This window comes from Tachyglossus aculeatus, chromosome 4, assembly GCF_015852505.1.
Source record: "Tachyglossus aculeatus isolate mTacAcu1 chromosome 4, mTacAcu1.pri, whole genome shotgun sequence".
In the NCBI taxonomy this organism is placed as follows: Eukaryota; Metazoa; Chordata; class Mammalia; order Monotremata; family Tachyglossidae; genus Tachyglossus; species Tachyglossus aculeatus.
Genome location: NC_052069.1, coordinates 81,350,913 through 81,375,636, shown reverse-complemented (window position 1 = coordinate 81,375,636; position 24,724 = coordinate 81,350,913). Strand labels below are relative to the sequence as shown.

Below are 24,724 nucleotides of genomic sequence, written 5' to 3'. Positions count from 1 at the left end.
CAATTATCTACCAGACCATCTAGAGTGATGTCAACGGATTCTTAAACCCTAGCTATACCGCTGCTATCTGATAATGTTTTTATACATACGGTATACAGTTTATATGTGTATAGACACATACACGATTATGGTACAGAGATATTGCCGCCTCAATCCTATCAAAACTTACCCAAGGGTGTTGCCTGCCAGTCTGCCCAGAGTTTCAGAACCAGACAGAAACCATGGGGAGTCACTAGTCCTGCCTGGCCTGGATGTCCTTCCTGCCCCTGAGCCACTGCTCAACTTTGAACTGAAAACAAAAGATGGTAGATCAGTCAACAAAACAGTCCCAAAAGGGTTAGGAACAAAACCTGGAATCCCAGGTTTAAAATGATCAAGGACTTATTCTGGTAACATCCCAGCTTAAGCAACACCCTTGGGGAATCTTCCCAAACTAATCTAACGACAAGGAACTGAGATTTATACTTAAAGGGAAAACACACCTAACAATTTTTGCCCATGGTAACAACCCACTGCCCTCTTCTCTCTGATACATTTTTCAACATTTATATATCTGCAAATACATAAACACGCACCAAAAGATCGGATACCCATCTTTTACCCGGCACTTAAGTCTGAAATCAATCTTATTGTGGTCGGATCAGAGACCATTTGTTCTTAAATATTAAAGCCAAAGACAAAGATGACCTGGAAGGTCAGTCTAGCCAAACAAGTCACTGTCATGGTAGATTTGACTTGAAATTCGAAGCTCTTTGAAGCATTCCTTTCAGGTAGTTACTTTCACTCCACTGAACTAACAAAGTGATCCTTTTGGTTTTACATTTAAGTGTTTTAAGAGTAGGACTGACAGGGTTAGACTTTGCTAAAATATGAAAATAAAAGCCTAGCAATTTAAAATCTCTTAAGCTAAGTACCTCAAGCTTCTTAAATAGGAACATTCATTTGGACTTTAGGAATGCAGTTAAAACAGAAAGCCACTTGACTAAAAAAAACAATGGGGTCATCAGGCTAAAGAAATAAACAAACTACTCAGACCGTATCAAGAGAAAACAATGCCTTACCCATCGTTATTATCGGGTTTACCCAGTTCCAGTCTGTCTGGCTGAACTGAAAAACCAATCCTGCAGACTCTACCATCCTAGATTTAAAAAAGAAAATCAAGTGCCAAGCAGAATTAGAATAATTCACATCTTTTATTAGCTGACAAACTGGTAACTATGATGTTCATTACATTTTAACTGTACAGTTTCAAATGTGTTACCTTCATGGATTAAGCAATTTACCTCAAGAAGAAATGCAGCATGATTTGGTCCCACCACACACTGTTTAATAGTAGCCTGCTCCAATACATTTAAAGGAGGGTGGCTGGAAAACAAGAATGCAATGAAGAACATAATTAAAACTTTGAACAAACTGATTATACTCTCTTCCTGCCTTCAAGACATCTCCATCTGGATGTCTGCCCAACATCTAAAACTCAACATATCCAAGACTGAACTCCTTATCTTCCCTCCCAAACCCTGCCCTCTCCCTGACTTTCCCATCACTGTTGACAGCACTGCCATCCTTCCCGTCTCACAAGCCCACAACCTTGGTGTCATCCTCGACTCCGCTCTCCTGTTCACCCCTCACATCCAGGCCGTCACCAAAACCCGCCGGTCTCATCTCCGCAACATCTCCAAGATCCGCCCTTTCCTCTCCATCCAAACCGCTCCCTTGCTGGTTCAATCTCTCATCCTATCCTGACTGCATTACTGCATCAGCCTCCTCTCTGATCTCCCATCCCCCTGTCTCTCCCCACTTCAATCTATACTTCACGCTGCTGCCCGGATCATCTTTGTGCAGAAACGCTCTGGGCATGTTACTCCCCTCCTCAAAAATCTCCAGTGGCTACCAGTCAACCTACGCATCAGGCAAAAACTCCTCACCCTGGGCTTCAAGGCTGTCCATCGCCTCACCCCCTCCTACCTCACCTCCCTTCTCTCCTTCTCCAGCCCAGCCCGCTCCCTCCGCTCCTCTGCCGCTAACCTCCTCACTGTGCCTCGTTCTCGCCTGTCCCGCCGTCGACCCCCGGCCCATGTCATCCCCCTGGCCTGGAATGCCCTCCCTCCGCACATCCGCCAAACTAGCTCTCTTCCTCCCTTCAAAGCCCTACTGAGAGCTCACCTCCTCCAGGAGGCCTTCCCAGACTGAGCCCCCTCCTTCCTCTCCCCTCTTCCCCCTCACCACCCCCCCGCCCTACCTCCTTCCCCTCCCCACAGCACCTGTATATATGCTTGTATAGATGTATTACTCTATTTATTTTACTTGTACATATTTACTATTCTATTTATTTTATTTTGTTAATATGTTTCGTTGTCTGTCGCCCCCTTCTAGACTGTGAGCCCGCTGTTGGGTAGGGACAGTCTCTATAGGTTGCCAACTTGTACTTCCCAAGTGCTTAGTACAGTGCTCTGCACACAGTAAGCGCTCAATAAATACAATTGAGTGAATGAATGAATGAATTATAGAGGATAAAATATCAGCTTTGAAACGACTAAAGCTTACATTATTGGAAGCAACTATGGTGCGTTTTCTAAACATTTTGGGTTACGGACTGTGTACTGAGTTTAAGTCTATCAGAATAAATAGAGGCTAGGAACAAAATGAAACTACCTCCTGAAATACGATGGATGTTTGGAGCCAATGTACGGGTGAAATTTGTGGCCCAGAAAGACCTCGGATTTAACCAAGGCCCTGAGCGGCCCCAACACTGAGCTGGCTTTCTGGAGGGGAGAGTTACCAAAGGGGGAGTGAAGAGCTTCCCCACCGCTAAAGCACTGACTGGGAGGGGACGCGGACGGGGGGTAAGGGGGAGAAGAGAAGCACCAAGGTCCAAGGCTTCTTGGTACAGTGTCCAGGGAGACTGTGAGCCCACTGTTGGGTAGGGACTGTCTCTATATGTTGCCAACTTGTACTTCCCAAGCGCTTAGTACAGTGCTCTGCACACAGTAAGCGCCCAATAAATACGATTGATGATGATGATGATGATATGATGACTGGGCCCCGCTGCTCCAGTCCCAGTCCGGCCCGGGGCAAGCAGACTAGGTCTGGTCCGGAAAGAGGACAGACCAGACACATCTCCTCCAAGAGGCCTTCCCTGACTAAGCCTGCCTTTCATCTTCTCCCACTCCTTTCTGCGTCGCTCTGACTTGCTGGCTTAGTGGACAGGGCATGGGCCCGAGAGTTAGGAGGACCTGGGTTCTAATCCCGCTCTGTCACATAATTATAGTAATAATAATAATGGCATTTGTTAAGTGCTTACTATGTGCCAAACACTGTTCTAAGTGCTGGGGTAGATACAAGGTAATCAGGTTGTTCCACGTGGGGCTCACAGTTTTAATCCCCATTTTAGAGATGAGGTAACTAAGGCACAGAGAAGTGGCTTGCCCACACAAGTGGCAGAACGGGGATTAGAACCCATGTCCCCTGACTCCCAAGCCTGTGTTCCTTCCACTAAGCCACACTCCTCCACATGTCTGCTATGTGACCTTGGGTGAGTCACTTCACTTCTGATTATTATTATCCATCTCCCCTCCCAGTCCCACAGCACTTAAGTACATAGCTGCAATTTTTTAAACATATTAATGTCAGTCTCCCCCTGTAAACTGTAAACTCATTTTGGACAGGGAATGTGCCAGTTGATTGTCATACTGTACTCTCCCAAGCAATTAGTACAGTGCTCTCCACACAGAAAGCTCTCAATAAACATGACTGACTGGCAGAGCCATTAAAAGATTCAAAAATCCCAACCTATAGAAATATGAGACCCCTCTCAATTTTATAAATTTTAAAAAGTCAAAAAGGCCACCTCCCAAAGTTTAGAAATTAAGTAAGCACTTAACTCTTTCCCAGATAATTAGATCTTCAGGCTCTTACCTATTTAAATTATATTTGTTCAGCTTCTCTGAAACTTCCCGTAACCTGAAAAGACAAGCACAAACCAGAGTGAATATGCCTTATATGAAAGAACTCCTTCGCAATTTTTTTCATTTTACATCAATCTTACATCTATAAGGACCAACTATTTCATGTTGATGCTTTAACCAAACCACAGGCCCTTAGAGTACAATTTAACTCACTCTACCAAAGATGGAGGAATAACCTTACGACATTAAGTGGAACCGGCCCCCAAATCACCTCATTTCTGTACTCTTACACTGAGTTTCATGTTAGGCCTGACTCTGTTTCAACATAGAAGAATGCTGCTTAGGTTCGTTTATCAGATTCTGATGCAAGAGGAGGCATGTGGCATAGCAATATTTTTTATAATTTAACCACCTGTTCAATATTTTTAATGCTTCAGAGATATAACTATATTAAAGACCGCCTAAGAAAATTTCAGATTTCTTATAAAACACAGTCCAAGCCACACCCTATCCAACATTGATCACTTAACAGGTATATCTGGTGCTTTCTCAGATGCACAACATACCAAGATATAGCACACAGTACAAGGAAATTAAGTACTTTCAGTTCTTGAGAAGCAGTGTGACCTAGTGGATAGAACACGGGCCTGAGAATCAAAAGACCTAGATTCTCATCCCTGCCCTGCCCCTTGCCTACTGTGTGACCTTGGGCAAGTCACTTGACTTATCTGTGCCTCAGTTCCCTCATCTGCAAACAGGGATTAAGACTATGAGCCCCCATGTGGGTCATGGACTGTGTTCAAACTGATTAGCTTGCATCTACCCCAGCATCTTAGTACAGTGCCTGGAATACAGTAAGCACTTTTACCATTTTAAAAAAATGAACCAGTTCTTTTTAGATGAGTCTGCACTCTTCCAATTCACTTTTCCTTTAAATTGATGTCCCACTGATGGCAATTATGATAGTCCTCCGGCACTTTCCTCGTGGCCCCTGAAATTTGTAATATCGGACCACATTTGAACAAACTGACTTGGTATGTAAAGTTGATGAAAATGAAACCAAGGAATACTAATCTCACAACAACTAACTCAGTGCACTAACAGAGGCTGCTTGCTCAAACAGAAACATAGGCTGCTTGTAAATTCTATGCATCTCCACAACTGGCAAATGTTGTGTGCCTGTTTTCTCATCTCCCAGTACAACAAATTTCATTTTTACAACGGTGTTAAAAACTCCTTCTATCAGTTGGAAGACATTTTCATTGCATCTAGAATAGTAAGCCTTTTCACAGAAAGGCATTAGGCTCCCTGGTACCTGTCAAATGCCAAGCCAGCTCCGGGGCTATGAAAGGCAACCCTAGTAATGACAAGAAATTATGTTCACTCCAGGAAAAAAATCTCAAGACGACACAGCATTCCTGATGGGTACCAGGATGGCCGAAAACACTTTGTTTCTATACCCAGATCACATTACAATTGCCGAGCTTTTTAAATTAATTTCAAAGGAGGTACATACGAGCTTTATTTTTTCTCTCTTCCAAAATGGAACCAAAAAGTTCTGCTCAGTCTCCTATATTAGCTAAAGTTTGATAGAGGAAAAAGGGTTTAAATTGCCTATTATCTTCTCATCCCATAGCTACCTAATAGGCACTGGGAAGCAGTGTGTCCTAGGGGATAGAGCACCACTCTAGGAGTCAGAGGACCTGGGTTCTAATCCTATGTCCAATCCAATTACCTTGTATCTACCTCAGTGCTTAGTACAGTGCCTGGCACACCACATTTAGCAGAGGTGGCCCAAACTGAACATGTGCAATTAATGGTATTTAGTGAGTGCTTTCAGTGGGCACAGCACTGGACTAAGCACTTGGGAGAACACTACAGAAAGGGTTCAATCTGCTCTCAAGCTTCATTTGCAAAAACAAAAAGTTTTGTGGGGTGGAGTTGTATCAGACGTTAGAAGTGAGCGACCCAGGGGGCTAAGAAAACAGAATCCAACTAAATATTGTGATCATGCAAATAAAAATATTCAGAAAGCAGAAGGAAAATATTGAAATTATGTGCTGTCATCACTTCTGCTTTGAAGATAAAACTAGTCTGCTCTGAATTAAAGCTTTTATTAATGCCTGTTTATTGTTGTATCATACTCTACCACGCACTTAGTACAGTGCTCTGCATAGAGTAAGTGCTCAATAAATATGATTGCATGAATGAAAAGTACAATCAAGGCATACCCTAGCACTCCTACATAATATGTGCCTCGAAAATGGGTGTGGATTTTACTCTTGCATTGTGAGATACACTTGCTCGCCCTTAGATGTAACTGGTTACATCTTCTAGACTGTGAACCCGTTGTTGGGTAGGGACCATCTCTTTATGTTGCCGACCTGTACTTCCCAACCAGTAAGTGCTCAATAAATATGACTGAATGAGTGGCTAATTCCCTGATACTGGCATGATGGGAAAATTGGAAAGTACACTACGAATCCTTGCCCACGATCCTTCTCCTCTGGTCCTTTGCCCTTCATTACTCCTGAGCACGTTTCTCACCACTTGCACCCCAATTTCATCCACCTCCACCCCTATCTCTCCTGCTCTTTTGACGGCAGAGTCACCCTCCCCACCATCCCCAGCACCACCAGTATCAGACCCCTGGATCGAGCCCTAAGCTTTGCCGGTGCCCATCCTCCCACACACTCTTCAGACCCCTCCCTCACCCCCATCCCAGGGTCTCTGCTGACCTCCCATGTCCCCCAAAACCCGAATCCCTCAGTACAGCCACTAACATCAACTCTTGTCTCTCCCTTCAGTCTCTACCCCTGCTACACACAGCGTGGGCCACATCTGTTTATTGTTTGGTTAAAGAAGGGGATTTGGGGGGAGGCAGGTGAGTGAGGGGCCAATTTAGCACTCTGCATTGGGGGGGGGGTAAACAGCTCTGAACTGGGCAGAGCGGGAACTGAACAGCAAGAAGGGAGGTGAGCGTGGGGACTGAATTCACTGCATTAATTGGACAAAATGAGTCAGTAATTACTGCCTAGTTTAACTGGATTTGGTGTACTGTGGTCCTTTAAGAACCTGGAATAGAGGGTCCCTGCCTTTAAGGAACAGCTGATCTAACGCTATGAGGAATGTCTCCGTGTAGCTCTGTATTCCAACTACAAAATGAGGCACCAACTTTGATGGTCATGTTTTATCCTTCCCAAAGTTTAATCCTGGAGCTGGTCTGGATTAAACCAGTTTGACATTTATTGTCCCCTTAATCCTTCAGCGAACTTGGGCTTCATGCAGAAAAGCAGAGGTGAATGAACTGCTTGTTGCTTTCATGATTTTTAGTGTCGCCCTAGCTGTTTGTGAACCTACAGCATTTGAAATTCATTTAAATGCACTATATTGGCACTGGTATGCCTCAATGGACGGCTGCCCAAGCCACCTACTCCAAACTTAACCAATCGTAATTTGACTAATCGCATTTATTGAGCGCTGCTGACTGTATTCCGAGCACTGTATTAAGCCCTTGGAAGAGTACAATACAACAATATAACAGGCACAGTCCCTGCCCAGAACAAGCTTACAGTCTAGAGGACAAGCTTATAATCTAGAGGATGAGTTAATCACTCAATATAACTGGCCAGAAGTTTGTGGTCAAGAATATTTTCAGGACAAATAACTGCACAAGGTTCAAGATACTACATTATGGGTGAATGCAGCCCTAAATTGACTTTTTCAAGCTCTGGTCTAAAGGCCAGGAGTGGTACACTTTTTTTTTTTTTAATGGTATTAGTTAAGCGCTTACTACGTGTCAGACACTATTCTAAGTGCTGGGGTAGATACAAAGTAATTAGGTTGGACACAGTCCATGTCCACATGGGGCTCACAGTCTGAATCCCCATTTTACAGGTGAGTTAACTGAGGCACACAAGCAAAGTGACTTGCCTGAAGTCACACAGTTGACAAGCGTTGGAGCCAGGATTAGAACCCAGGTGTTTCCGACTCCTAAGCTTGTGCTCTGTCCATTACACCACACTGCTCCTCAAGAGAAGTACTTGGAGGGCTTCAGGGTTTCCAGTCACCTCTGAGAACCACGGATTTGATGCTACGACCTACGAGTCACACCGGAATGAATGCGCAAAGCATCATTTGTAGCACCCGAGCCCCAGTTTGACCATTCTGTAATGATTATATATGAAAGGGATGTTATTGAATTAATTCAACTCTGGCTCTCTCTTAGCTAAGGATGAAGTGTATTAGTCCACGGAGGTGCTGAATGATTTTGAGATGTGATGGGTCTCGCAGATCAAGGAGTTTATTTAGGATAAATCAATTTAAGTGCAGCTTATTGAACCGACTCTTCCAAAGCCATTTAGTCCCTGGGAGTAATGTGGACACTTTGTGAGGAACGTTAACCCTTTGATTTCATCTGGGATGTATTTAACAGCACATCAAACTCCTTACCACTAGCCTTAAGGCATTCAATCACCTTCATTCAATCATATTTATTGAGCGCTTACTGTGTGCAGAGCACTGGACTAAGCACTTGGGAAGTACAAGTTGGCAACATATAGAGACGGTCCCTACCCACTGCCCCCTACTACCTTACCCCACTCAATTCCTACTACAGCCCAGTCACATACTTCACTCCTCTAACACCAACTTCCTCACTTTACCTCAATCCCGTGTATCTCGCCACTGGCCCCTTGCCACTGACCCCTCTGGCCTGGAATTATTATTATTATTATTATACTTAAGCGTTTACTATGTGCCAGGCACTGTCCTAAGCACTAGGGTAGAGACAAGTCAATCCGGTTGGACACTGTCCTTGTCCCCCATGGGGCTCACACTCTTAATCCCCATTTTACAGATGAGGTGACTGAGGCCCAGATAAATGAAGTGACTTGCCCCAAGGTCACACAGCAGACATATGACAGAGCTGGGATTAGAACCCGGGTCCTTCTGAATCCCAGGCCCGTGCTCTATCCAGTGAGACACGCTGCTCCCTCCTCCATATATGATGGCCCGCCACCCTCCCTGGAGAAGCAGCGTGGCTCAGTGGAAAGAGCACGGGCTTTGGAGTCAGAGGTCATGGGTTCGAATCCCGACTCCGCCAGTTGTCAGCTGTGTGACTTTGGGCAAGTCACTTAACTTCTCTGTACCCCAGTTACCTCATCTGTAAAATGGGGATCAAAACTGTGAGTCCCCCCTGGGACAACCTGATCATCTTGTAACCTCCCCAGCGCTTAGAACTGTGCTTTGCACATAGTAAGCGCTTAATAAATGCCATTATTATTATTATTGTCTTATTAAAATCACATCTCCTCCAGCAGATCTTCCCCAACTAGGCCCTCATCTCTCCTACTCCCTCTTCCTTCTGCATTACTTATGCATTTGGATCCATACCCTTTAAGCCCTTGATATTCACCCCACCCTCTCCCCACCACTTATGTACTTATCATCCATAATTTGTTTTAGTATCTGTCTCCCACTCTAGAATGTAAGCCAGAATAGGGAATGTATCTACCAATTCTACTGCACTCTCCCGAGCACTTACTACAGTGCTCTGCACACAGTAAGTGCTCAAGAGATAACCACTGATTGATTTTTAGATTCGATCTGGGTATTCATCTTCCTTCCATTTAAAAAGATCTCATCCAGGCTTTAAAAGTGGCTTATACTTTCAAATGATATTTTCCCACTAACAGCATTTAGCAAGATAGATGCATTTACAGCATTTACACAAGGAGTGGGGACGGGGAGAAGACTCAAGGCCATTCAAATACCTTCTCAGAATAAATCTTTACATGTGGTTATAATGTAAACAATTCTAAAACCAAAAACTAATACTGTAAAATCGCTTCACAGCTCAGTGCTTAATCTCATTCAGGGACAGACAGGAAAGCATTTATAAGGTGGCCGTAATACACAATGGATCGGTTAGCACTAAGCTTCCGACACTGCTCGGTATTTCTATATCAAAGATTTATTTTGTGGAGGGATTAAATAACCCATTTTATCTTTCCAAACTGATAAGCTACGGCACAAAACTGGAGGCCAGAATGAAAGAGATCCATCAAGATAAGAAAAGTCGAGTGGCATTCATTGGGAGAAGGGAAACCTATGAACTGAATAATTATTTTATCAATGTTTTTGAAATCCCCCGTAATTTGCCATCCAAAATGCCATTCTCTATCGGAGCGGTCATAAGGCAGCACCCTCTCCTCTGACAAGGGAAATGATGGCTGTAATTTGATATACATAGGCACATCACAACCAGATTTGTCTACTCCAACGTATGTCAGTGATTACCACAAGGAGTACATGAAGACTGCAGCTGGCCCAGTATAGAAGAACTGGAAAGTCAGGGGGGGAAAAAGAGAAATCAATCCACTTACCTACCTCAAGTACTGATTCAGTACAAGTTCCGATACCAAGATAAGACTTTTCAAGGCAGGGTGCCAAAGCCCCAGCCTGGCTCCTGCCCAATACCGGCTCTAATCCAGCCAGCAGATCTCCTCTCCTACCCTTCTTTGTCCCCGCCCTGGCCTATGATACAGTGAGAGGTCCTGAGCAATCGTGAGAACCAGCATGGCTACAAGGGAAGAACGCGGGCCTGGGAGACAGAATAATAATAATAATAATAATAATAATAATAATAATAATAATAATAATAATAATGGCATTTGTTAAGCGCTTACGATGTGCAGAGCACTGTTCTAAGACAGAAGACCTGGGCTCTGATCCCGGGTCCACCACTTGTCTGCTGTGTGACCTTGGGAAAGTCACTTCACTTCTCTGGGCCTCAGTTCTCCTGTTCCCCTCCTAGTTAGACTCTGACCCCATGAGGGACAGGGATGTTATCCAATGTAATTGACCTGTATCTTCTCCAGAGCTTAAAACAGTGTTTGACCTGGAGTAAGCTTAGCTTAACAAACACTATGAAAAAATTTAAAAAAATCAAAGGCATTTTTTGAGTGCCTGATGAGTTCCGACATTGAACTATGTGCTTGGAAGACTAATACACAATTCCTGCCCCCAAGGTGCTAGCAATCTAGTGGGGCAGACGGGCAATATAAGTACAGATGGGGAAATAACCGAGTATAAGAAGAATGTGTACCTGAATGCTCTGCGGGGTGGGGGTAAGGTGAACATCCAAGCATTGGGGGCATAAGCACAAGTGCAGGAGGCAAGGAACAATAATACGGTGAAGAGATGAGAGGAGAGTCAGAGACAGCTTCCTGGAGGAGATCTGATTTTAGTCAAGTTTTCATGCTGGGGAGAGTGCTAGTCTGTCCGATATGAAGGCTGAGAGAGTTCTAGGGAGGACAGGAGACATGAGCAAGGAGCTGACATCACGAGAGATACGACTGAAGCACGGTGGGCAGGTTGTTACTTGAGGGGTGAAATGTGCGGACTGGGTTGTGGCGGGAGAGCAGTGAGGATGACAAAGGGGGAGAGAGTTAACTGAGTGCCTTAAAGCCGAAGGAGAGGAGCTTCTGCTTGATGCGGAGATGGATGGGCAACCGCTGGAGGCTTCCAAGGAGCTGGGGATGGCAGGAAGAGATGCGTAAAAAGATTTTTTTGCAAAATGATCCTGACAACAGAGTGAAGCATGGACAACAGAGGGGAACCAATCAATGGTATTTACTGAGTATCTCCTGGGAGCAGAAAACTGTGCTAAGCACTTGGGAAAGTATAATACAACAGCGTAGGTAGACACATTCCCTGCCCAACAGGAACTCGTCTAAAGTGGGACTGGAGGTGGGGTGGTCAGCAAAAAAGACTGAGACAGTAGCAGAAGTGGGATAAGAAAAGTGTTTGAATAAGCCTTAGCCTAACACTGTCCTCAGAACTACGGTGAAAATACCCCAAATGTAGAGATGAAAGACTACCTTTTGGTAGGTAATTCCCTTCCCTGAGCCTTCAAGCAGTGGTAAACTACCGCTACCTGCTCCATCTTCCAAAACAGGTCCAAAAGGTCTAACATGCCATTTGAGAGGTTGGCCTCACTTGGACCATGGGAAGGTCCCTGCCTGCTACCTACTAGGAAAAGTCCAGAGGTTATGTGGGAATAGCTGCCAGAATCTTCATCTAGCTTATCCTATGCCCAACTCTAAGGAAATGTATTTTAATACACTGGGCTAATTCCAGCTCTCTGGTCCTGAAAGCCAGCCTCTTCAACCCATACTTCCAACTTCTTTATCCAGCTCCCAAACGTTTGAAAAAGAGCAGGACCCCTCTTTCCCTTTAGTTACAAAACGGGGGGATGGGGTTTATCAGCAGCTGAATCCATGTTGGAAAGAAGAGCTGGGGGCTAGCTGTGGTTCATGCCATTACTTGCATGCACCCAAGTATCTTGTGAGGTAATAATCAAAAACAAATGAGGGCAGAGACTGGAGTGACACTTTTGAAGTCAAGGAGCCCCGATTAAAAAAAACAACAACACTGGGATAATAGAACTCACATGGCACTTTCTATTTAATGGTATTTGTTAAGCACTTAGTACAATGCTCTGTACACAGTAAGCGCTCAAATAAATATGACTGAATGATCTGAATGAATGACTTGCACAAGTTCACACAGCAGGCAAGTGGCAGAGTCAGGATTAGAAGCCAGGTCCTTCTGCTTCCCAGGCCCGTGCTCGATCCACTAGACCATGCTGCTTCCCTAGTATTATACTTTCCCAAGTGCTTAGTATAGGGTTCAGCACACAGTAAGCGCTCAATCAATCGTATTTATTGAGCGCTTACTGTGTGCAGAGCACTGTACTAAGCGCTTAATGAACACGACTGGTTGATTGACTGGAACCTTCCAAAAAACCAGATCATAGCAAACCAGAGAGGCAGAGAACTGAGGCTCTCTTCCTCCCCACCATAGTCTCTTCTAACTGCTGAGAACCAAATAGATCATCCATCAGTGGCACTTATTCATTCATTCAATCATATTTATTGAGCGCTTACTGTGTGCAGAGCACTGTACTAAGCAGTTGGGAAGTACAAGTGACAACATATAGAGCCGGTCCCTACCCAACAACGGGCTCACAGTCTAGAAAGGGGAGACAGACAACAAAACAAAACATGTAGACAGGCGTCAAAGTCATCAGAACAAATAGAATTAAAGCTAAATGCACATCATTAACCTAGTGAGTGCTTCCTATGTTCAGAGCTCCATCCTAAGAGCTTGTCATCATCATCATCATCAATCGTATTTATTGAGCGCTTACTGTGTGCAGAGCACTGTACTAAGCGCTTGGGAAGTACAAATTGGCAACATATAGAGACAGTCCCTACCCAACAGTGGGCTCACAGTCTAAAAGTCTTGTCCTCCAGAAGCAGCCACGGTGTCCTCTCCCCTCCCCACAGCACTTGTATATCTTTGCACATATTTACCACTCTACTTATTTTACTTGTGCATATTTACTACTCAATTTATTATATTAATGATGTGATCCCGTTGTTGGGTAGGGACCGTCTCTATATGTTGCCGACTTGTACTTCCCCAGCGCTTAGTACAGTGCTCTGCACACAGTAAGCACTCAATACGACTGAATGAATGAACATAGCTATAATTCTATTTATTCTGAGGGTTTTGACACCTGTCCACATGCTTTGTTGTCTGTCTCCCCCTTCTAGACTGTGAGCCCGTTGTTGGGGAGGGACCATCTCTATATGTTGCCGACTTGTACTTCCCAAGCACTCAGTACAGTGCTCTGCACACAGTAAGCGCTCAATAAATACGACAATGAATGAATGGGTGTCCTCCCACCAGCCGGCTGTGTTACCTCCCCAGTAACCCGCCCCAATCTCCCCAAGCCCCGTCCCAGAGCCCCCATCCTGAGCAGCCTCACCTCAATTCGGAGGCCACAACTGGAGCGGCCAATGCAGCGGGCCTCCAACTGCGGGGAGCCTGCGCCAGACGCTGCACACTCTGATGGGCCACCAGCCCAAGCCCTGCTAGTGGATCGAGCGTGAGTCTCAGAGCCAGGAGGATCTGGGTTCTAATCCTGACTCCACCACGTGACTGCTGTGTGACCTTGGGCATGTCATTTCACTTCTCTGGGCCTCAGTTCCCTCATCTGTAAAATGGGGGTACAGCCTGTGAGCCCCATTTGGGACAGGGAATGTGTCCGGGGAATGTGTCCAACCTAATTAGCTTGTATCTTCTCAATGTTTAGAAGAGTACTCGACACATAGCAGCACTTAAATACCACCATTATTATAGCCAGCTAGAATCAGCACGGCTTAGTACTGAGATAATAATAATAATAATAATAATAATGGCATTTATTAAGTGCTTACTATGTGCAAAGCGAAGTTACAAGGTGCTCAGGTCATAGGCCTCGGAGTCAGAAGGACCTGGGTACTAATTCCAGCTCTACCACTTGTCTGCTGTGAGAACTTGGGCAGGTCACTTAACTTCTCTGGGCCTCAGTTCCCTCATCTGTAAAATGGGGGGTTGAGGCTGCGAGCCCCATGTGGGATAATAATAATAATTTTGATATTTGTTAAGCGCTTACTATGTGCAAAGCACTGTTCTAAGCGCTGGGGAGGATACAAGGTGATCAGGCTGTCCCAGGTGGGGCTCTCTATCTTAAAATGTACCTCATTTTACAGATGAGGTAACTGAGGCATAGAGAAGTGACTTGCCCGAAGTCACGCAGCTGACAAGCAGCGGAGCCAGGATTTGAACCCATGACCTCTGACTCCCAAGCCCTTGCTCTTTCCACTGAGCCACGCTGCTTCTCTGTGTCCAACCTGATTATCTTGTATCTACCCCAATGCGTAGTACAGTGCCTGGCACCTAGTAAGCAGTTAACAAATACCATTTTTTTTTAAAAAAGAGCAGAAAATAAGAATAGAAATTCCTCCGACAGTCCCTCCACCACACTTCCACTGGAAGCCTAGCAAGACAAGGAATAAGCAGTGACAAGAGAAGATAAGGTTCAAAACTGCCGCAGCCACCACCATCACAACCCCGGCAGGCTATTAGGCAGCAGAATCTGCGGTTGCATCCCCAGTCTTTCCCACCAGGCCGCGCGGACTTCGGCTTCTATAGGTTTTAATCGGTTTTTCGTCCATTTTAAAACTCTTCTGATCTCCTAAAATTTCCTGCCTTTCATTGCTGAGTAGGAAAACTGTTATAGTTAGTTTGCATATTAATGAAATCTATCATCGCCGCAGGTGTACTGAATCAGGCGAAGACTCAAGGAGTGAGAAGGAATTTCTTCCTTTGGTGCCATCAAACTAGGTGAGGAAGAATGGAAAGGGAATGAGAGTACTCAGCGTGGCCCAGAAGAAATGGCGCCCAACTTGGAAGCCAAGAGACCTGGATTCCAGTTCAGCTCCGTTGCTGGCCCATTGGGTGGTGATATCTGTTAAGTGCTTACTATGTGTCAAGCACTACACTAACAGCTGGGGTAGATACAAGATAATTAGGTTGGACATACTCCAGGTCCCACATGGGGCTCACAGTCTAAGGAGGGAGAAAGGCACTGAATTCCCATTTTGCAGATGAGGGAACTGAGGCCCAAGGTCACGCAGCAGGGGTATGATCTTGGGCAAGTTGCTTGGCCTCCTTAAGGCTAACTTTACCAATCTGTAAACGGGGGATGAGGTATACTGTGACCATCATGTGACACAGGGACTGTGTCCAATCTCACAACCACTTAGCTAACAAAGTGTTTAGCACATAGTTATGTGCTTAATAAAACGTCTTATATCGTTTAGAGGAGTGGGAGTAGCTAGACAACTAAAATTAAGAACATAATATATCATGGTGTAGTGGACAGAGCATGGGCCTGGGGGGGGTCAGAAGGTCATGGGTTCTAATCCCCATTCTGCTACTTGTCAGCTATGTGACCCTGGGCAAGTCACTTCACTTCTCTGTGCCTCACTCACCTCAGAGATTGACTATAAGCCCTATGTGGGACAGGGACTGTGTCCAACCCGATCTGCTTGTAACCACCACAGCGCTTAGTACAGTGCCTGGTACATAGTAAGCATTTAAATACCATTACTATTGTAGTATCTGCCCTCTGAAGTAAAAAAAAAAAACCTCAGTCTTGATCATTTCATTAGAAATTCAACAAGATGAAGAAATAATTTTATTAACCCTGGGGAAAGGGAGGGGAGGCAGAGAAAGGTGGTAGGAATGGTTTCCTCTTCCTTTGGGATGCAACTTCTAGGGTTACATTAGCTCAAAGTCTGACCCAGAGAACTGTAATTAAGCCGCAGTCCATCCAGGTTAAACGGAGACAGAGGTGGGATGAGTTACCTAAGTGCTTAAGAGGTAAGGACTCAAATATATAGGTGATCCAATAGGGAGGGAAAATAGGAGATGAGGAATTAGTAGGGAAAGGGTTCCTGGAATAGATGACATTTTAACAGTTTTTAAAATGGAGAGAGTGGTGGACTGTCAAATTCGAAGAGGAAGGGAGTTTCAGGCAGGAGGGAGGGTGTGAACAAGGGGTAGAGAGTGAGACAGAGAAGAGGAATGCCCCTTGAGCAAGTTGGTATTACAGGAGAGAAATGTGCAGACAGAGCTGTAGTGGGAGGTGAGCAAGGTTTAATGTGTCTATTGTTGTACTGCACTCTACAAAGTGCTTAGTACAGTGCTCGATAAGTATGAATGAATGAATTAAAGTTAAGTAGAGGGGAAAGAGCTGATCAAGTGCCTTAAAACCTATATCTCTGGTCGCTCCTTCTCAGTCTCTTTCATGGGCTCCTTCTCTGCCCTTCTAACTGTGGGAGTCCCTCAAGGCTCAATTCAGGGTCCCCTCCTATTCTCCATCTACTCCGGCTCCCTCTACACAAATGATTCCCAAATCTACCCCTCCACCCTCACCACTCTCCTTTGAAGTCTCGCATTTCCTCCTGCCTTCAGATTATCTCTAAGTGGATGTCAATCAACTTAACATGACCAAAACGCAACTCATTTCCCACCCAAACCCTACCCTCCTCCCATCTTTCCCACCACTGCAGACAACACCACTATCCTATCTCCAAAGACTGTAACCTTCAAGTTATCCAACTCACTCAACCCACATACTCACTCTGTCACCAAATCCACTCTACCTGAACAACATTGCTAAAAATCTGTCTTTTCCTCTACACCCAAACTGCTATTACTCTGATCCAAGTACTTATCCTATCCCACCATGATTACTGCATCAGCCTCCTCACTGACCTCCCTGCCTCATGATGCTTCCCACTCCAGTACTTACTTGCTCTGCTGCCCAGATCAGTTTTATTTAAAAAAAATTAGTCAAATCAATCACATGTACTGAGTGCTAAGTGCACAGCAGTGAACTAAGCTCTTGGGAGAATACAATATAACAGAGTTGGTAGACAAGCTCCCTGCCCACAAGAAGGTTACCATCTAGAGGTGGAGACAGGCATTAATATAAATAAATTATGCATATGGACAGAAGTAATAATAATGATGGCATTTATTAAGCGCTTACTATGTGCAAAGCACTGTTCTAAGCACTGGGGGGATACAAGGTGATCAGGCTGTCCCACATGGGGCTCACAGTCTTAATCCCTTTTTACAGACGAGGGAACTGAGGCCCAGAGAAGTGAAGTGACTTGCCCAAAGTCACCCAGCTGACAATTGGCAGAGCTGGGATTTGAACCCCTGACATCTGACTCCAAAGCCCGGGCTCTTTCCACTGAGCCATGCTGCTTCTCTAAATACTGTCGGGCTGAGGGAGGGATGAATAAAGGGGGGGGGGACGCAAGACCCTCCAGTTGCTGTCGATCCACCTCCGCATCCAACAGAAGCTCCTTACCCTGGGCTTTAGAGCATTCAAACAGCTCGCTCCCTCCTACCTTACCTCACTGATCTCCTACCATCATCATCATCATCAATCGTATTTATTGAGCGCTTACTGTGTGCAGAGCACTGTACTAAGCGCTTGGGAAGTACAAATTGGCAACATATAGAGACAGTCCCTACCCAATAATCCAGCTCATACACTTTACTCCCCTAAAACCTACTTAGTCACTGTAACTCCCAACTCATCTACTTGTACTTCCCAAGTGCTTAGTACAGTGCTCTGCACACAGTAAGCGCTCAATAAATACGACTGATTGATTGATTGATCTATCTCACTGCTGACCCTTTACCCAGATCCTTCCTCTGGCCTAGAACACCCTCCCCACTTCAAATACAACAACCCACCACGCTCCCCACCTTCAATGCCTCAGTAAAACCCATCACCTCCAAAAGACCTTCCCCTCATTTTCTCTACTCCCCCTCCCTTCTGTGTCACCTATGCACTTGGAACTGCACCCTTTAAGCACTTGACATTGACCTCACGCCCACAGCACTTATGTACACATTTGTAAATAATTTATTTAAGACTAATGCTGGTCTCCCCTTCTAGACTGTAAGCTCCTCGGGTCTACTAACTGTTGTACCGCACACCCTCGAGTGCTTAGTCTAGTGCCCTGCATACAGTAAGCACGCAGTAATTAGCACTGATTGACGATGGGAAGGAATTTCTGCTTGACGCAGTGATGGATGGGGGTTTGGGGAGGTTTTTGAGGAATGGGGAGAGGTGCACCAAGCAAATGGGCGGTAGAGCGGAGTATGGACTGAAGTGAGAAGAAGAGGCTGGAGGAAGTGAATGAGGAAGTGAATGCTGGTTGAGATGGCCTACGGCGGGTGCTTGGGCAAGCACACTAGCGGTCGGGATGGAAAGGAAGGGGCAGATCCTGGAGATGGTGTGAGGGTGGAATCGACAGGATTTGGGGACTGACAAAACACACGAGCTGAGGAAAAGGCCAAGGTTGCAGGCCTGCGAGAAAGGGAGGTGGTGATGCTATGAACTTTGATGGTAAAGTTAAGTGGAGACGGGGGTGTCTTGTATCTACTCCAGTGCTTGCCCCATGAGGAGATTAATAAATACTACTGTCAGATTTAAAGAAGAATAATTTTTCTCTTAAAAATAACCTTTTGAAACAAAGATTTTCCTATCCACTTTTTATCAGAATCCTAAAAAAAAATGCACCGTGGGAAAAAGCACGGCATAGTGGAAATAATAATAATAACAGTAGTAGTACTTGTTAAGCACTTACTATGTCCCAAGCACTGTTCTAAGCACTTGGGAAGATACAAGTGAGTCAGACTGGACACGGTCCCTGTTCTACAAAGCGCTCACACTACTAATCCCCATTTTACAGATGAGGTAACTGAGGCCCAGAAGTGAACTGACTTGCCCAAGGTCGCACAGCAGACACGTGGTGGAGCCGGAATTAGAACCCATGAACTTCTGACTCCCAAGGTCCATGCTCTATCCACTAAGCTACACTGCTTCTCAAAAGATCCCAGGCCTGGGAGTCGGATGACCTGGGTGCCAATCCGAGCTCTGCCACGTGCCTGCTGTGTCACCCTGGGCAAGTCGCTTCACTTCTCTGTGCCTCGGTTTGCTCATCTATAAAATGAGGATTCAATTCTTGTTCTCCCGCATACTTAGACTATGAGGTGCATGTGGGACGGGGACAGTGTAATGACCTGACTGATTATTATCTTGTTTGGCACATAGTACGCCCTTAACAAATACCGTAAAGAAAAATCAACATTTTGAATTATAGCTATCCCATTCAGATAGAAACTGATGACTTTAAAGATTAAAGAAAAACATTTTTCACTTCTGCTACTCTCAAAAAAGGAAAGTCAGTTCTCTACTATCCAATAGTGGATAGTATGCTACTGGAACTTTCTTCCAACAACGTGTCTGGTAAAACAGAACGTAATGTTGCAGTGGTCTAGATGTGCATAATAATAACAATAATAACAATAATGGCATTTATTAAGCGCTTACTATGTGCAAAGCACTGTTCTAAGCGCTGGGGAGATTACAAGGCGATCAGGTTGTCCCGCAGGGTGCTCAGTCTTCATCCCCATTGTACAGATGAGGGAACTGAGGCACAGAGACGTGAAGTGACTTGCCCAAAGTCACACAGCTGACAACTGACAGAGCCGGAATTCGAACCCATGACCTCTGACTCCAAAGCCCGTGCTCTTTCCACTGAGCCACGCTGCATGTTATATAACAAAGGTGTTCCCTAATACTGGTTCCTCAACAGCCTAACCCCCACGTTACAGGAAAACTAACTATACTTTCTGAAGCAATTTTGCTGGACTCGGCTAGAAATGGGTATTTAAAACCCCATCTAATTTTAAAATGTTCGGACTGCCTAGAATCGCACACATCAACCAGTGCTTCACAAAATCTGCAACTAAAACCTATGAACAAAAACTCTCCAATATAAAAAGTGAAATTTCATTTGAAAGCTGTCCTTCTATGGTTATCCTATCTTGGCCTTCTCTACTCAACTCCTTGCACAATACACAGTTGAGAAGCAGCGTGACTGCCTAGAATCACACACATCAACCAATGCTTCACAAAATCTGCCACTAAAACCTGTGAACAAAAACTCTCCAATATAAAAAGTAAAATTTCATTTAAAAGCTGTCCTTCTATGGTTATCCTATCTTGGCCTTCTCTACTCAACTACTTGCACAATACACAGTTGAGAAGCAGCGTGACTGCCTAGAATCACACACATCAACCAATGCTTCACAAAATCTGCCACTAAAACCTGTGAACAAAAACTCTCCAATATAAAAAGTAAAATTTCATTTGAAAGCTGTCCTACGGCTATCCTTATCTTGGACTTCTCTACTCAACTACTTGCACAATACACAGTTGAGAAGCAGCGTGACTGCCTAGAATCACATACATCAACCAATGCTTCACAAAATCTGCATCTAAAACCCGTGAACAAAAACTCTCCAATATAAAAAGTAAAATTTCATTTGAAAGCTGTCCTTCTGCGGCTATCCTATCTTGGCCTTCTCTACTCAACTACTTGCACAATACACAGTTGAGAAGCAGCGTGACTGCCTAGAATCACACACATCAACCAATGCTTCACAAAATCTGCCACTAAAACCTGTGAACAAAAACTCCAGTATAAAAAGTAAAATTTCATTTGAAAGCTGTCCTTCTGCGGCTCTCCTATCTTGGCCTTCTGTACTCAACTACTTGCACAATACACAGCTGAGAAGCAGTGTGACCTAGTTGAAATAACCCAGGCCTGGGAGCGAGAGGACTTAGATTACAGCCCCAGCTCCACCACTTGTCTGCCGGGTGACCTCGGGCAAGTCGCTTCACATCCCCGTGCCTCAATTACCTCATCAGTAAAACGGGGGTTAAGACTGTGAACTGCACGTGGTACAGGCACGGTGTCAAACCTGATTATCTTGTATCTACCCCAGCACTTGGTACATACAGTGCCTGACACACAGTAAGCAGTTTACCGCATCATGAAAAAATGTACTGATGATGCTATGAATTGTTACTGTCCAGGGCAACTGACAAATTAGGAGAAAGGTACTGCAACTTTCAAAATTTGAATTCTAACAGAAAAAGGGAATCTATTTTCCACACCACTTCAAAATGAAAAAGCACTTACAATGCTCCCAACTATACAGCGTTACATTCTTCAAAAATCTGCCTTTATCACAGGGTTGCCTGCAATTAGGTGTCTTAGAAGAACCAGTCCTAACATGATGACTGAGCATGGCATGCAAGTAAAAATCCCTCTCTACCTCCTCTATTTTCTCCCCTATTCCCAGTGGCTTTCCTCTCTTCCCAAACTCCAGACTCTCCTCCTCTCTACCTCTGCAGTCCAAAGTCTTGATTTTGTTTTTTGAACTTCAATCAGAACAAAATGTGTGGCTGCCTGCAACAACCAGACTGGATGCTCCTTTGGGGCAGGGAACGGGTCTACCGACTTTGTTGCACTGTACTCTCTCTCAAGCACTTTGTGCAGTGCTCTGCCAAAGGCGAGCGCTCAAGCAGATACAGCTGATGGATTGCTACCACCTTCCCCTTTCCCTGGTTTTAGTCCTGACCAACTCCACCCTGGCCAAGTCATGGGAACAGGGACAGGCCATGGAGGGGTGGGAGAGGTTGGGGTAAAGGGAGCAGTGAGCCCCTCCAAAAGCCGTAATGAAGGCACATCTCCTCCAAGGTCTTCCCTAAGCCTTCTTTTCCTCATCTCCCACTCCCTTCTGCGTCACCCTGCCTTGTACCCTTCACTCATCGCCCTCCTAGCCCCTCAGCACTTATGAACACACCTGTAGTTTATTCAATTATATTAATGTCTCCCCCACTAGACTGTACGCTCGATGTGGACAGGGAATGTGTCTGTTTATTGCCGTAGTTTACTCTCCAAGGCGCTTAGGAGCTTGCACACAGTAATCATTCAATAAACACGACAATAAATGGGACAGGGACTGGGTCCAACCTGATTAGCTTGTACCTACGTTAGTGCTGAGTGCAGTGCCTGGCACGTAGTAAACGCTTAACAAGTACCATTAAAAAAATAATTAAGGAACCAGGGAGCCCCAAGTAATGCCACCACCCATAACATCACGCAAATGCAGACTTGAGTATTATCAAGCCAGCCAAGAAATATGGTTTTGGAGAAGAGCTGAGAAGAGATTTGGGGGTGGGGGGGGGGGGGGGGGGGTGGGGGGGAGAATGGAAAGGATAGGACATAGAAAGATAAACAAGGATAACAAGCACTTTACTAGAACCCTGAATTAGCTGAAATGGACATTACTGGCAGGAAAATAGGACTAGGACATAGGAAGATAAACAAGGATAACAAGCACTTTACTAGAACCCTGAATTAGCTGAAATGGACATTACTGGCAGGAAAACAGGACTATAAAAGTATTTTAGGAAAAAAATTGTAAGCACACACACAAAGATGATACTGGCTGCAAAGCTTCTTTAAGAAAATTTCTATCCATGAAGCATTTCACGAGAACAGGTCTGTCAGGGTACTTGGGGAAGGTACTTGAGAAGCAGTGTGGCCTAGTGGATGGAGCATATGGGCTTCGGAGTCAGGACATGAGTTCTAATCCCAGCTCCGCCACTTGACTGCTGTGACCTCGGGCAAGTCACTTCACTTCTCTGGACCTCAGTTACCTCATCTGTAAAAAGATGATTAAGACTGTAAGCCCCATGTGGAACGTGGACTGTGTCCAGTTTGATTAGCTTGTATCTACCCCAGGGCTTAGTCCAGTGCCCGGCACAGAGGAAACACTCACATACCATAAAAAAGGGAACCTGAAATAAGTTTATGCGACCTCCAGCCTTTTCCCAAACACCCAGAACATACCGATTTGTTTCATCCACAAGGAGAGAAAAGGGGAAAGGCTAAACCCTATCCAATGCTAACACACCCACAAATAGGCTTCAATATACTATTAAAAATATGCATACATAATTACAAGAACACAGTTAATCTAAATTATTAATGTATATTAATGCCTGTCTCCTCCTGTAGATTATAAGCCCATTGAGGGTAAGGAATGTGTCTACCAACTCTGTTGTACTGTACTCTCTCAAGTGCTTAGTACAGTGCACTTTACGGTAAGCGTTCAATATATACCACTGACAACAATGATTCAACAAGGCTATCAGCATGTGTTTCAGCAGGCAGGAAGTCAGCTTGGATTCCTTCATTTGAATTTAAGACTCCCAGCAGGCTGGCTCTCCAATCATTCTGGGAAATACAGTTGTTGCAATAATAATTATTATAATAATAATTATTATTATTGTTGTATAATAATAATAATTATTATTATAACAACAGCAGCAACAACTGTGGTATTTGTTAAGCACTTACCATGTGCCATGCACTGCACTTAGTGTTGGGGTAGGTACAAGACAATCACGTCCCACATGGGGAAGCAGCGTGGCTCAGTGTAAAGAGCACGGGCTTCAGGAGTCATGGGTTCTAATCCCAGCTCGGCCAATTGTCAGCTGTGTGACTTTGGGCAAGTCGCTTAACTTCTCTGTGCCTGAGTTACCTCATCTGTAAAACGGGGATTAAGACTGTGAGCCCCCCTTTGGGACAATCTGATCATTCTGTAACCTCCCCAGCACTTAGAACAGTGCCTTGCACACAGTCAGCACTTAATAAATGCCATCATCAGCATGGGGCACACATTCTACTCTGAATTCCCATTTTGCAGATGAGATACCAGAGGTACAGAAGAGGCAGAGGCAGGATTAGAAGCCAGGTGCTCTGATTCTCAGGCCTGTGCTCTTTCCACTAGGCTTCCCTCAGGGAGATAGTTCTCAGGGAATACATGCTGCAAAAATACGCTTCCTACTCCCTTCTTCAGTGCCTTAATTTTCGGCCTCCAGAAGTAGTCAGAACATTATCACAAGGCTCTGCCAAAAGAGGAAAATGTTGAGAATTTAAACCGTTGGTGAAATCACTGTTTTACCTCCATTTAAACAAAAACCTATGGACCTACCGAGAGCTTGTTTTCTAAACCATGTAAAGATGAAAAAAAATTGAAAAATCCGGTTGTCTGGACTTATCACAACTACTATGGTGTAATTTCTTAAAAGCAATTCTGCCAAAGCATAGGTCTTCATTGTGTAATTTGGATAGAACTTTATTGATGAATTCAGGGCATTTTTTCCACTACATGCATCTTAATTCAGCGTATTTCAGCACTCAGGCCTGGAGCACTAAAATGGGATGCCTTCATGCAAGATTCTTTAAAAAGGCAACTGTCGTAAAAGAAAAATGATTACATTCCTATTTTCTAGTACATTTTTTAAAAAAACAAACTAATTAGACCAAATTTCATACAAAATTTCAAGTAAAAATAACCTAAATTTATTACAATTTCAGACACGGAGCACTCGATTATAAATATAAGTGGAGAAAAAACTCAGCTACAGCTCAGTAGATAATAGCCTCAAAAATGGACCCCTCTCTCAG

The 24,724-nt window shown here is 44.6% G+C and overlaps 1 protein-coding gene across 6 annotated transcripts in view; it reads right to left on the bottom strand.

Annotated features, from left to right (window-relative positions):
- Positions 1-24,724, bottom strand: part of UBR5 (ubiquitin protein ligase E3 component n-recognin 5) — a 147,496-nt gene that overhangs the window by 96,584 nt on the left and 26,188 nt on the right. For 5 of the 6 annotated variants that reach the window (XM_038745452.1, XM_038745455.1, XM_038745456.1 and 2 more), the window contains exons 2-5: positions 3,919-3,963; positions 1,284-1,365; positions 1,062-1,138; positions 170-289 (exon numbers count right to left, since the gene is read on the bottom strand). In XM_038745452.1, the coding sequence (XP_038601380.1) occupies positions 170-289; positions 1,062-1,138; positions 1,284-1,365; positions 3,919-3,963 (324 nt within the window). The remainder of the gene's footprint in view (positions 1-169; positions 290-1,061; positions 1,139-1,283; positions 1,366-3,918; positions 3,964-24,724) is intronic. The other variant, XM_038745457.1, reaches the window with a different exon arrangement.